The 14,749-nt window shown below is 38.9% G+C and overlaps 1 protein-coding gene across 4 annotated transcripts in view; it reads left to right on the top strand.

Moving 5' to 3' along the window:
* The window catches only part of ENPP2 (ectonucleotide pyrophosphatase/phosphodiesterase 2), an 87,143-nt gene extending 72,671 nt beyond the window's left edge, over positions 1-14,472 (top strand). For 2 of the 4 annotated variants that reach the window (XM_010588470.3, XM_010588472.3), the window contains 7 exons: positions 1,336-1,410; positions 2,726-2,862; positions 3,747-3,882; positions 5,351-5,428; positions 8,554-8,686; positions 10,626-10,782; positions 13,879-14,472. In XM_010588470.3, coding sequence (XP_010586772.2) covers positions 1,336-1,410; positions 2,726-2,862; positions 3,747-3,882; positions 5,351-5,428; positions 8,554-8,686; positions 10,626-10,782; positions 13,879-14,049 — 887 coding nt within the window. In that variant the 3' untranslated portion in view covers positions 14,050-14,472. The remainder of the gene's footprint in view (positions 1-1,335; positions 1,411-2,725; positions 2,863-3,746; positions 3,883-5,350; positions 5,429-8,553; positions 8,687-10,625; positions 10,783-13,878) is intronic. The other 2 variants (XM_010588471.3, XM_010588473.3) reach the window with 1 other exon arrangement.
* The last annotated feature ends 277 nt before the right edge of the window (positions 14,473-14,749 follow it).

Genomic DNA, 14,749 nt, shown 5'->3' with positions numbered 1-14,749 from the left:
ATTCCAGACTTTAAAGTTATCCTTTCTTACTACAAAGATTATTTCACCTCTTTCTTAGATAAAACTATTATGCTTTGGGAAGACCCAAGTAGATTCTTTGGGTCAGTAGGGGATCTTGGTTGGATTGCAGGAGGCTGTCAAAAACCACTATATTTTTCCTTTTTGCCATTTATGCTCAGTAACATTTGAGAAACAGTTAGATAATGATATATTTGTGCTCCAGCTGTGTGCAAAATTACAGTTGTGACAATATCTTGGGAATTATGAAGCCCAAATTTCTGAGGAAAATGGAGTGTATGTACATGTAAAGCAGGAGAATGAGCAGAGATGGAAACACCTAATTGGGTAAACCTTTCAGGAAAAAGTGAATCTTAAAATGTCTCTTCTCCCTCTCCTCCTGATGTCTCTTCCAGGTAAGCTGAATTATGTGGCTATATTATTTGTCATCTACTTTTGAGGGTGAAGACGGGCACTGTTAACAATTATGCCAGGACAATAGGCATAAATAGGATGTAGGGTTGCCCTGGCTTAAGTCCATATGTTCTGTAAGGACTGTACTGATGCCACCTTACCTCCATGCACCATATTCATTATCCTCTGTGTTCCCCTAACACTTTGTAGATATCTCTTATATAGTACATGTGTATTGTGTTTTAGTAATTTGTGTCATGTTTGTCTCTTCTACTAGACAGTGGCCTCTTTGCCTCTTTAATGGTAAGAGCTCTATCTTAGTCATCTTTGAATAATGTCTCCATTCTGTAGACCAAGGTCTGGCACAAAAAAAATACTGAGTCAATATTTGATGAGTGGGGGGTTACATTAACGAATACATTTGAAAGGAGATAGGTGATAGGATTGCTGGAAAGTTTATTCCTGGTGGAAAGAAAGGGAATAACATGTACAATAGCAGAGAGTTGCCAACAACTTTTTGAACAAAGCGTTGGGAAAAAAAAAAAAAAAGCCAAAAAACCAGCTTCCTTGGAATGGAGCCATGGTGAAGAATGCTGATAAATGAGAATTGAAGGAAGACCCAAAGTTGGTGCACAGTACTGGGCAGTGTTTCGTTCTGTTGTATGTGGAGTTGGTTTGAGTAAGAATTGATTCAATGACACCTAACAACAACAACATAGGTGGTCTGAGACTATTGTTTGGTGACTGCTCCAAGGGAGGGGTGTTGCGTGGAGAAAGATGGCTGCTGTTTTGTTGTTCCCTCAATGGTATAGATTGGATGCTAGGTTTGCATTTGAGTTTGGAGGAATGTGTTTGGTAAGCATTAAAACTTGAATGATTTAAAGAGAATAGCTTCTCAAAGAATTTTGATACTTTTGCTTCCAGCTGAAACCAGGAAATTCAGAGGCAGCAAAAATGAAAACAAAGAAAACGTTAATGGAAATTTTGAGCCTAGAAAAGGTTTGGTTTGAGTTTTGAAGGAAAGTCTGGGTTGATTAACTGCCCTCAAGTACTACTGTTATGATTTGCTGGCTTTTTGTTTGTTCATCTATTTCCTTTATGTAATATAATCATATTATATCCTAAATCTTAGGGGTGGGTCCCTAAATTTGGTAGTTTAACCAAGGCTTCTACATTTATTGCAATGCTAAAGAAGCCAAAATACCCAGAACAGGCTTGTGCTATAACAGTGTGGGCTGCTTTGCCTCAAATCATCAGTTCTACTTGGGAGGGTCTCCCAAAGTATTTTACAAAAGGTTTTCTCTGTTACGTGCAGAGGATGGTAACACTTTAATTAAAGCAACATGTATAGATAGTTTAATAAGTGATTGTCAGAACTGACTTTCTTTAGTAAAAATAATAGTAGAAACAAATATTTTGATTATCATTTAGGGATCGACGGCACTGGGTTTTTTTAGCCTCAATCTCTAAATATTTTGGTCTTTAGGACCCCAATTTCCAAGAATCTATGGCAATTCTGACTTCAGCTTATCCAAAATGGGCAGAGTAAGCTCCAGGCATTTACGCTGGGTGTGGGATGAAGGTTTGCATCCTAACTTCGCATCTCTTCTTCCTCAAAGAGTAAGAGCTCAGAACTTTCTTCTTAAGAGGAGACCTTTCCCTTGTGAGTCCGAATCTGCATCCTGAGGTCTTAACTGAGTTCTTTGGAAACTGATGGCCTCTTGTGTATTTAAAGGGCCCTCCTGAATGCCCACTTATTTTACTATACATGTTCCTTTAAATTCTTACCGAAGGAGCTTTCTTCCATGTGGCAAAGCAGCTTACTTTAAATGCTCATTATTGCTCACTTTTTGTGCTCGAATAATACATATTTAAGTTGTAATTTGCAAATAATGATCAAAGAGAGCCTTCCTCTTAATTAAATCCTTGGTTGATTTGATAAACCTCTTCAGGGGTCAAATGAATTAATTCTATAAAAATTCACTCCTATTGGCTTTCCATTTAGCTGAATCGTTTCAAAATTTGCTACATGTTTTCTTTCTATATATACTTTAAATTTTTTACAACTAAAAAAACTTTAATATAAATATAACATTTATATTATAATTTTGATAACTCCAAGCCTTGACCCGTGCTTAGGTGATCAGATAAACCAACAAAGGGTTAGGAAAACTAACTTGATTAAAGAGAAGGTGCTACATTATTAATAAGTAAGCAAGCAAATTTTGGAAAACTTGACTCTTTCCCCATATTGCTTTGGCGTTTGATGTGAAGTTTAGTATGCATTTAATACAGTTTATCTTTTCTTTCCTAGAGCGGCACCTCCTCTATGGACGACCTGCAGTGCTTTATCGGACTAGATATGATATCTTGGGTCATACTGACTTCGAAAGTGGTTATAGTGAAATATTCCTGATGCCACTCTGGACATCATACACTGTTTCCAAACAGGTCATTGGGAAAACTGGGTTTTATATTCTTCATTTCAGTAAATTCCTTGGGATCATGCAATGATTCCTTGCATGATAGAGTTCTGTCTTAGAAAAGATTTTTGTTTTTTCTGACAAGGAATCCCTATATTGAATCTATTGAAGAGATTTTGACATAGACTTTATTTAAAGTTCTAATAACTACATGGTAATATGTTAAGTATTGAAGGAAGCATATTCATTGTCTTAGTTTCTTTTACTCTGCTTAAGTCACTGCCCAATAGGTAAAGAAGTCCTCAAGATTTATTTGTTTGATTTTTAATGAAGGATTTATGTTAGGGTTTCAGTTTTGGGGAAGATGACTAGGTAGGTTTATATCAGGAATTAGAAAAAAATATTTGGTAGTTAAGGTACATTTTTAATTTCTGAATACAAATGAAAAAGAATACTTTGCTAAAAACCCAGTTCCTTTCTAATTTATACTGTGTGCACACAAACACATGCATGCTTTTGAGTGTACACACACACACACACACACACACAGAGTCTTTCTTTTTAGGAGATAGCTCATATGTCTGTGTTAGTCTTTAGAGTGTTATTTTTTAAGCTGTGTTCCCTGGAATACTTTTCATTATTTCACCAGTTGGATTTCTGCTTTATATATAGTTGTTTTACTGAAGACTTTGATAAAAGGGCTCTTCTGCTAAAAAATAAGGGTTTGAAAATTACTGGCTTACTGTATTTAAAACTGAAGACTTTTTCAAGGAGTCGGAATCTGAGCTAAAGCAAAAACTAGAGTTTCGATTTTGGGTGTTCATAAGACGTCAGTATTGCATCGGTATTTCCATGTTGGTTTGGCGTTGTCTTTGAGCTGGCATTACTGAGTGCCTTTGCCTCCCCATGCAGGCTGAGGTCTCTGTGATCCCTGAGCACTTGACCAGCTGTGTCCGGCCTGATGTCCGTGTTTCTCCGAGTTTCAGTCAGAATTGTTTGGCCTACAAAAATGATAAACAGATGTCCTATGGATTCCTGTTTCCTCCTTGTAAGTTATAGTGTATCACGGTCTGGGGACTCAAAACCAAAAAAACCAAACCAGCCCTGCTGCCATCGAGTCAATTCTGACTCATAGCAACCCTATAGGACAGAGAGAACTGCCCCATAGGATTTCCAAGGAGTGTCTGGTAGACTTGAACTGCTAACATTTTGGTTAGCAGCCGAGCTCTTAACCACTGTGCCACCAAGGCTCCCCGGGGACTGTAGAGATGTGTTATTTTGTGGAGTCTGAAGGGTGAGTGAGCCTAGGTGGCAAGAGCCATTTGCCATTGGCTGCTAACCTAAAATTTAGTGGTTCAGACCCACTCAGTTGCTCTGCAGAAGAGAGACCTGGTGAACCGCTTCGGGAAAGATTGCTGCTGTTAGTTGTTGTCTAGTCAGTTCCAACTCATGGTGACGCCATGTGTGCAGAACAGAACTCTTCCATAGAGTTTTCAAGGCTGTGACCTTTTGGAAGCAAATCACCAGGGCTGTCTTCTGCGGTGACTCTGGGTGGGTTCTATCCACCAACTCTTAGGTTAGTAGTCAAGTGCTGGGGCCGTGGTGGTGCAGTGGTTAAGAGGCATGACTGCTAACCAAAAAGTTGGCAGTTTGAATCCACCAGCTGCTCCTTGGTAACTCTGTGGGGCAGTTCTGCTCCGTCCTATAGGGTCTCTGAGAGTTGGAATCAACTCGATGGGAATAGGATAGTCAAGTGCTTAACCATTTACACCATCCAGGGACTCTCCATAAAGATTATATCCAAGCCAAAACAAACAAACAAACAAAAAACCCTATGGGACAGTTCTACTCTGTAGCACATGAGGTCATCATGAGTCAGAATCAACTCGACAGTAATGGGGTTTTGGTTTTGGTTTGGAGTGTTAAACTTGTAATTTCAGTGGCTCGAGTTTTCTTCAAGACAGGGGCACTCAAGAGATCATAGAACTGGGCTTCTGTGGAATCCTTCCAAAACTGGCCATAGAAGAGACCAACTTTCAAAAATCCTATTCTCTCAGGAAGTCCTAAAGTGTGAAGGATTCTTCTGTGTCCCCGCTTCCATCATTAAATGAGAATTTGAAAGTGAAATAGTAAATCATTAAGACGTTAGTCCTTTGAATAATATTAGGGAAGTGATCTCTCAGAAACAGGTGAAGCCTTTTAATTATCTCTTGTTACCTGATGACTTTTTAAAAAGTCTGAATTGGTCTAGTTGAGTCAAAGATTCTTTTACATCATAGGAGACCCAAGACTAAAAAAAAAGACTAGGAAAGAAGAAAAAAACATTGAAGAAATTGTTTTGAGAGAGAGCTATAGAGTGAAGGAAACAGATTGAGTGGGGAAGGAAGGTGGAAATGTATGAAGGAGGCAATAAAAGAATAGATCCATTCAGTTCATTGGATCATTGTAGACGAATCCTTGTTTATTGATGTAGATTTTGCTAAGTGACGGGTACTATTTGTTTTCTAAATGTTTAGATCTGAGCTCTTCACCAGAAGCTAAATATGATGCATTCCTTGTAACCAATATGGTTCCCATGTATCCTGCTTTCAAACGTAAGTCCAATATTTACCTAATAAACTGTGATTTAGGAAAATAAATATTTCTAAATTTACCACTTTTCTACCTCCATATTAATTTTAATAATACCAATAATAATATCTTTAATGTGTTTAGTCTTTACAATTTTTGAAGACCTTTCAGGTAAATTCATGTTGATCTCAAATACAAGTTTGTGTGTGAGGCAGCACAGGTAGTTTATCCCTTATTTATAATTAAGAAATTGAAGTCCCAAAAGGCAACCCAGGTCATAAATGGTAGTAGCTGAACTCAACCAAGTTTGCATTTTCCTTCTAATCTGATGATACTTCTATGTCTACAGTCGTTATTTCAATGGTTAAAAAAGGTCTTCTCTATTTTAGAAATCAACTGACATTTAACAGTGTCTATTTTTTAATTTTTTTGTACTTATTTAGGAAACCCTGGTGGTGTAGTGGTTAAGTGCTACGGCTGCTAACCAAGAGGCCAGCAGTTCAAATCCGCCAGGTGCTGCTTGGAAGCTCTATGCGGGCAGTTCTCCTCTGTCCTATAGGGTCGCTATGAGTCAGAATCGACAGCAGTGGGTTTTTTTTTTTTTTTTGGTTTATACATATTTATGGTGGCACAGTGGTTAAGAGCTAAGGCTGCTAACCAAAAGGTTGGCAGTTCAAATTCACCAGGTGCTCCTTGGAAACCCTATGGGGCAGCTCTACTCTGACCTATAGGGTCGTTATGAGTTGGAATCGACTCGATGGCAACAGGTTTGGGTTTTTTTTTTTCTGGCTTATACATATTTATGGAACCCTGGTGGCACAGCCGTTAAGAGCTTGGCTGCTAACCAAAAGATCAGCAGTTCAAATCCACCAGTTGCTCTTTGGAAACCCTATGGGGCAGTTCTGCTCGTCCTGTTGTGTCTCTATGAGTCACAATCAACTCGATGGCAGTGGGTTTGGTTTTTGGTTTATATGTATTTATGGAATGCTACAGTAAAAGCCACCAGCACTTTTTTCTTTTGGGGCGATGATGTATTCTGAATGTTGACTCTGATACCCAGCAGGAGCCTAAAGGGTCTTCTGAATGATCAGAGTGCTAAATTCAGACGGTATTAAGACTGTGCAAATTATTGTATTCGTTTCTTTGAGCATTTATAGTTTCTTTATATACCCAGCGCCGTCGAGCCGATTCCGACTCATTGCGACCCTATAGGACAGAGTATGACATAAATATTTGTGGATCATAGTGATGGTATGAATGGTATAGGCATGATGAGTCCCAGCTTTGGAGTGACCACTAGCTATGTGATCACAGCAATGCCAGTTAACCTCTCATTTGTAAAAATCAGAGGTTTGATTGCATGACCTCTAAAGCTTTTAAGGATATATGACAATCTTCCAGTAGCCAAAGCCATCCATTTTTTATTTCTGATAACAAAGAATTCATCTATCCATCCACCCATCCATCCTTTTATCCTCCCATGTATTCAAAGAGAGAGAAAGCATTAAGGAGTAATTTACCTCTTTTTAGTTCATTTACAGTGAGCAGACCCCCATGCTTATGAGAAGGGTAGGAATAGGAAGCACATCGATCTAATTCCACTTAGCAAAGAAGGACTGGGCTGTGTTACAGGACTCTCGGGGCTGAAATAAAATCTTAAAATAGAGATGAATGATTGCACAGTGTCCCCCATATTGGCAGACCTTCTCAGCTTGATGTTGGTGAAATGGCCTGCAAGGTTTATTTGATGTCTCAGTTAATAAATGAAGCTTTATTCAAAGGTAGAATTCATTGTTCATAAGTGAAAAATTAAACGATGCTTTTAAAGGGATGTTTTCTTGTTGTGTTCACAGACCAACATGAGAAACATTTCTGAAGCCAAGGTGGATACATATATCACAGTATTCCCTGGGATGCAGCTTCATTTAATTTCTACAAATCAGGGTTTCCTGGATCTCTTTATTGATGTGCTTTTAACCAAGCAGTAATAAAATAATCAGATGGTGCCACCCTGAGGCTGGCATGGCAAAAAGCCTTTGACAGAGAGCTTGCTGTTCTTCTTCACTAGGAGAATGGTTTTTCACATGGTACCTTTCTGCAAGTTTGGTCTTTTGACCATTCCGTTGGTATTTCTTTCCTTCACTGCTTCTCATTTGTGCATAAGTTAACATCTGAATTTCTCTCCTACTGTCCTCCTCTCTTTATTGCAAATAATTACCTGAGGTCTTTTGGCTCTGGTGGGCTGCTCTGTCATTCTCACTCAACATAGAGCATCTGAAGGTATAAAGAACTGTTGAAGTGCTGTGAGAAAAATGGCTGAGTTCTTTTTAATAAGTAAGAAAGTAAGAGTTTCTCACAAGAAGCCCAAGAAGTAGCTTTTTTTTTTTTTTTTTTTTAAGTAGTTTCGTGGAGAGAGGATGGTAATTTAGACCAGGTGGAAGCAGTGAAAATGGTGAGAAGTGGTCAGATTTGGTATGATTAGGATGTACTTTGGAGGTAGTACTGACCAGACTTGTTCACATGGGTATGAAGCAAGGAGAGGAGTCAGGGTGAGTCCTAAGTTTTGGCCTTCACATCTGGTCGAGCACCAGTGCCATTAACTCTAATGAAGAAGCCTAGGGTTGGAGCAGGATTGGGAAAGAAAATCAAGAGTTCTATATGGAATTTTTTTTTTTGACATGACTAGTAGATATTCAGGTGGATTATGAAAAGGGTAGTTGCATAAGATGTCTAGAGCTGTGTGGAAAGGTCAGGGATAGAGACATCAATTCGGGAACTAGCGATCATGAGGTCAGGTGGAGATAGATCAAGACCTTTTTCTCAGTTTTGCATATATTGTTCCCTATACCTGGAATGTTCTGTCTCCATCTTTTTGCTTGGAAATGTCCACTTACTTATCCTTCAGCTCTCAGCTCGGTAGCCACTTGATCTGAGAATCCTTCCCCTGCCATTATCTCATAGCTCCCTGTCTTTCTCTTTGCTGGCTCATAAATGACATACACAGAGATAATATTTTAGGATGGATTTCCTCCTGAATTAGAGTGTCTCTACTGTCGCTTGCCTTGTGACATTTGGCTTGCAGAACGCATAGAAAGGATTTGGCCAAAGCTAGGAGTTTTGTTCATGAGTTGATTTTGTCTTTGTACAGGTGTCTGGAATTATTTCCAAAGGGTACTGGTGAAGAAATATGCTTCAGAAAGAAATGGAGTTAATGTGATAAGTGGACCAATTTTTGACTATGACTACGATGGTTTACATGACACACAGGACAAAATCAAACAGTAAGCTTTTCATTTCTACTTGGTGTGTGTTTTTAAATTCTAAGATCTCACTCAAGGCTATTTTCCTAGAATATCTTCTCTAGATATTTATCTAGGGAAGAACTGATGCCCCTTAAGTATTTTGGTCTTAGAGTCTTCTTGGGGCCCTGGTGGTGCAGTGGTTAAGTGTTTGACTGCTGACCAAAGAGTCAGCAGTTCAAATCCAGCAGCCACTCCTTGGAAATCCTATGGGGCAGTTCTACTCACTCCTATAGGGTCGCTATGAGTCGGAATTGACTCAGTGGCAACAGTTGTGAGTTTGGTTTGGGTTTTGAAAGATGATGTATCAAAAGAGTTTAAAAAATCTAAGTCATTTGCTTTTCAACAACTGTTCAGTGGGAAGGTGATGATTTCCACTTATCTCCATTAACTAAGGAATCCCTTAGATTTTTTGAGACAGTGCATCTCAATAGGAAATTGCATGTGAATATTGGTTGTATCCATTAGTCAACAAATGTGGAGAATCTGCTGTGTCTCAATCTTTATCTTTGGTGCTGTTGGGGATATAGAAGAGTAAGACATACTCTCTGCTCAGAAGGAACTCACAGTCTGATGGAGAAGACAAGCAGACACACCAAATTCAGAATAAGTCATCATGAATTTTATACATGTACAAAGCATTCAGAAAGCAACACAAAATATAAGAAAGGGTTTAATTGTGACTTACAGATAATTAGGGAACAAAATGCTAATTGTTTGCTATGGATAACTAATACAATAGAAGTTGACATCTTATTGTTTTCCAGTTACTAAAAGAGAAATTTGATCTTAATTGTATATTTATTTTATTGCTGATCATTGCCCTTGATTTCAATATTTGAAAAATGATTAAAATTAAGAAGAAATCTGGTAAGGTATTGTGAATTTTTGTACTTCTGTCTGTGCCTCTAGGCTCATTATGAGGGCACTGGGTTTTAGGCTCATTATGGAAACCGTGGTCGCGTAGTGGTTAAGTGTTATGGCTGCTAACCAAAGGGTCGGCAGTTCGAATCCGCCAGGCACTCCTTGGAAACTCTATGGGGCAGTTCTACTGTGTCCTATAGGGTTGCTGAGTCAGAATCGACTCAACTGCACTGGGTTTTGATTTGGTAGGCTCATTATAAGGAGCCCTGATGGTGCAATGGTTAAAGTTCTCTGCTACTAATCACAGGGTCACCGGTTTGAACCTACCAGTTGCTCTGTGGGAGAAAAGACCTGATGATCTGTTCCCATAAAGGTTATAGCCTAGGGAACCCTATGGGGCAGTTCTACTTTGTCCTATAGGGTTGTAATGATTGGAATTGACTCGATGGCACATAACAACAAGCTCATCATTAGCACTCAGCACTTAGTATTTTTTTGGTTAAGTTCTTTTCTACACCAAGTTCAGGATCTCATTGTGCCTTTAAAGTGCTGTTACCCCCACCTAGCTCCAGCGTTTTCTGCCTCTGATTCATTTTATGGATTTTATATATCAATTCTGTGAAAGTTGTCTCCTGAAACATGGATCTAATAAGGCCATTCCTTAGCAGAAAAACCTTCAACGGACCATTACTGCCTGCACAATAAAGACCAAACTTATACTCTGGTACTCAGAACTCTCCTTAATTTGGCTATTATTGACTCTTCCATTCTTATGTTTCTGCTGTGTTGATCTCATCATTTTCAGCCTCCAAGTCTTAGATCAAGCTTTTTTCTCTACCTGAATATTTTTCTCACTATGTCTGCTAGGCTAAGGGACAGAGAGATTTCAGGCAGAGAAAACATTATGTTCAAAGATACAGAGGCAGACTAGTGCTTAGGAGTTAAAAATGACCCAACCGACTGGGAATTTTAATGACTTGAGCAATATTCATTGGTCATAATTTAAAAAAGAAAGAACCCATGTTGATTGTCATTTTATTTTACCATCCTTTTCCAGGTATGTGGAAGGCAGTTCTATTCCCGTTCCAACTCACTACTACAGTATTGTCACCAGCTGCCTGGATTTCACCCAGCCTGCCGACAAGTGTGATGGTCCCCTCTCTGTTTCCTCATTCATCCTTCCTCACCGACCTGACAATGAGGAGAGTTGCAATGTGAGTCCTAAAAGATGGTTCTTTAGGATTTGCTTACGTAATTAGCCTTTGTTTTTTTAATCAAATTTCTTGGGTTAACTAGAACGTACTTATTATAAGACATTTGCAATATATGCCAAAGTACAAAGAAGAAAAGACCCAAACAGAGCTTTTTTGAACATTTAGGAACTTTTAATTTTTATATGTAAGGGTTTGTATATATGCTTAACATGGTTATGTTTTAGTGTTCAGTGTTAGCCAATTAAAAATGTGCCCAAACTTTAAAGTTTTGCACAAGGTACACATACTTCATAAAAAGACAGCCAAATGTAGGAGTAGCAAAATTTTGATAGTTGTTGAAACTAGGTCAAGAGTTCATGGGAGTTCACTATATTATTCTCTCAAATTCTGTAGATCTTTGGAAATTTCCATACTAAATTTACACACACGCACACACACACACACATTCACACACACACTCACAGGAACGTATAACTTACAAATCGAGTTTTCTTTTGCTACCAGTTATAAGGGCAGATGTAGCAACCGCTCAAGTGACACAGGTGACTTCCGATTCATTTGTTCAATGTGGAGACAGCTGGGAGGCATTATGGCTTAATGAAAAAGCCCCAGGCAGGAAGACAGAAGACATACTCTGTGCCCCTGGCCCAGTTTTAATTCTATAAACTCAGGGACAAATCACATACCTCTTGGGGTTTCTTTAATGTGATGGAAAGTCTATGTTTCAAGGTTGGTTTTAAAAATAACAGTCTCTATGCTTTTGTTTCATGTAATAGAAGAAGCAGGGATATAAGCTATAGAAGAGGATTGGTGTGAACAGCACTACTTAGATTCCTAAATTGTGTAAGGTACTCTGGGAGAATCAATAGTACATTAGACAGTCGTTACTCCTAGGCCATCTACAGTGTGGAGAGCAAACAAAACAGATACAGAAATTGCTATACTTAAAGGCAAAGAACAATAAGAATAACTTCAGAGATTATCAGCTTCATGGACACTGTAGCTTTTGGGCTATAGCTTCAATTATGGGTGAAGATTAGTGCTAAATTTATTCAAAGCAAAATAAGGGATACAGGAAAAAATGGAAATTTTAAATATGACCAAGAAAACTAAGTAGATTTGCAGAATGTTGGAAATGAGGGCAATGGTGGGAGATAGGATTTAAAAGTCTCTTGGGGCCAGATAAAAACTACGGCTACTACTGCTGCAAATGCAATTGTCAAATCACTTCCCACAGAGAGAAATAGCAAGAGAACAGATCTTTTTCCCCTAAATTCCTATGATCCCAGCTGGCCATTATTTAACTTAGGAAAAACCTTTTCACCCTGTGTCCACATGCCAAATGACTACACTTAAAAGGTAAAATTGAACTGGCCATTGAAAAATCAAATAACTGAGCTAAATATGAAAATCTCCAAATACAGCTTCATGCTTACTCTTCTTACTCTGAGGGGGTCCTGACTCGCTTGGAGACCTCCTACATCGTTAATTATATGGTCACATTGAGGGTTGGTCAATATCATTGTGGGGGAGAGTTATATTTAGGCTTGTCCTTTGCTGTGAATTGCAGAGATATTGGTTAAGTTGGATTAGAAGGGTGGAGCATGGAGGGTTAAAATCATTACTTCTCTGGCCTGCAAAGCAATTTCTTCATTTTGTCTGGGATGGCCAGGCATCAGTTTCCTGAACCAACACCCTCACGGTACATATTTAGCACTGGCACAAGCTGCTGTAGCTCCTGTCCAGGTCTGTGTGGGTTGGCGCTTTCCGAGAAAACCCATTGCAGGCTCTTGGGCTTTGGTGGATAGTTCAGTGAGGCTACTAGTGGTAAAGAGTTGGGTGAGGGCATGTCTGAGTGCTCTAATCCCTGGGACACATAGCCACCCTTCAACTACCAGAAAGATTCTTGGAAGCCAGTGCAATTCCGGGGTACATTTGGAAATGAAATTATTTGTAAAGGCCCTTCTGCCCCATGTCTAGTAATGAAGTGGTCATTTTTGCATAATTCATCAGGACTCTCAGATCACCTTCTTTCCTTCAACTTCCCTCAAAAGGAAAAGAAGATGTTCTTAGGATGCAAAGGAATGCTTTGCGTGAATTACTTTTTAGTTTTAAGTTTGACATGACAAATTGTTTCATGTGGGACATCTGAATGCCTTTCATTGGGAATTTGTACCAATGAGACAGTTCTTGACAGACAGCTAAGACAGAAAGATATTTCCTTCCTTGGAAACTCTATGGGGCAGTTCTACTCTGTCCCATGCTATGAGTTGGAATTGACTCTATGGCAACAGGTTTGGTTTTTTGGTTTCCTTCTTTGATGCTTCTCTACCTTACATTTTTTCTCCTTCTCCAATCCTTTTCTTTTTCCTATGTCCCTTTCTTTATCATCTCCATACCTGAAGTAATCATTATTATCCTTGTGTGTGATGAAGAAACTGAGGCCTAGAGAGGTCAAGTAGCTTGACCAAGGCCACATAGTCAAGGAGTGGTAGAGCCATAGTTCCAACTCAGGCCTCTTGAGCCCCAAAGCCCCAGGTGGATCAACAGAGCTGCTTCAAGCCAAACGTATTACTCAAATATTAGTTCACTCCAATCTAAGAGATGATGTAGTTGATGAAGCAGATTCTTCTGAAAGACTAGGAATGGACACACATAATTTTGTGCATTGGGCACAAACTCTTCATATCCATTGGGAGGCAGAGGAGCATTCTAAATTACTTTTGCTCTGTGCTCAACATTACTATTTGACAGCTGGGAAAGAAAACAAATGACTGAATTCTCTAGGGCCTTTGGTTTTCCTAATTTTGATTTATGTTCTGAGAACCTATTGAGTCAAATACCCTCTCATACCGCATGTCTCATTTATTTGGTACAGCTAATTGCTGTTGAAAATGTTTATGGCCAAGGGCAGGTATTTGTGGCACATCATGACAGGAATGTAGTGGATTGGCAAGGAGACCAGGAGGGAGTAACATGTGTTGGCTCTGTGTACAGGAGTACGTAGAGGTCACTTGTGGACTTGGAGCAAACTGATTACTTGGAGAACCACCTTTGGAAGATTCTGACCCTGAATATAATCTATTTGCATTGCAGAACTCAGAGGATGAGTCGAAATGGGTTGAAGAACTCATAAAAATGCACACAGCTCGGGTGCGGGACATTGAACATCTTACCAGTCTTGATTTCTTCCGAAAGACCAGCCGCAGTTATCCAGAAATTCTGTCACTGAAGACATACATGCATACATATGAAAGCGAGATTTAACTTTCTGATCATCTGTAGTGCAGTCTTATCAACTGGTGTATATTTTTATATTTTTTTGTATTTATTAATTTGAAACTGGGACATTACAAAAAAGTTAGTATTTTAATCCCGCTCCCAAATCTGACATATTACGCCTGAATAACTCCACTGTTTTTTCTCTAATGCTTGATTTAGTAGTCTTGTGTTCTGCATAGAGCTTGTGATAAATACTGCAGCTTGCATTTTTAGTGGCCGCTTCTAAACGGTGCTGCAGATTTGATAGTCACATTGAGGAAATATTAATTTTCCAGTGCACAGTTGCCACATTTAGCCCTGTACTCTATCGAGATACTGATTTGTAAAGTTGCATTCATTTACTGTTAACTATGACAGACATATTTAAACCTTATAGACCAATCTTCAATATAATAAATCACACATTCAGTGTTTGTCTTATTTTATTTGGCCTTGATTTCACTTATAAATTAGAGTGTGTGCTTCAGTTGTATTCATGCATGTAAGAAACATATTTCCTGTACTGGGCCCTCTTCCTAGTGGGATGTAGTTCACGAAATCAAAGGGATGCCCATGCTATTCAATTACGGTGGTCTGGACGTGATGGTTTAGGTACGTATCTATGGCAAATCAGAAGGGCAAGGGGAAAAGGGAACCAGAATTCCTGATTAACGTGTCTCTACCTGTTTCTTAAAAATATTTTGGA

The sequence above is a fragment of the Loxodonta africana genome, chromosome 14 (assembly GCF_030014295.1).
Source record: "Loxodonta africana isolate mLoxAfr1 chromosome 14, mLoxAfr1.hap2, whole genome shotgun sequence".
Classification (NCBI taxonomy): Eukaryota; Metazoa; Chordata; class Mammalia; order Proboscidea; family Elephantidae; genus Loxodonta; species Loxodonta africana.
Note: the sequence above shows the minus strand (reverse complement) of the source record. Positions and strands in the feature narration are given on the sequence as shown.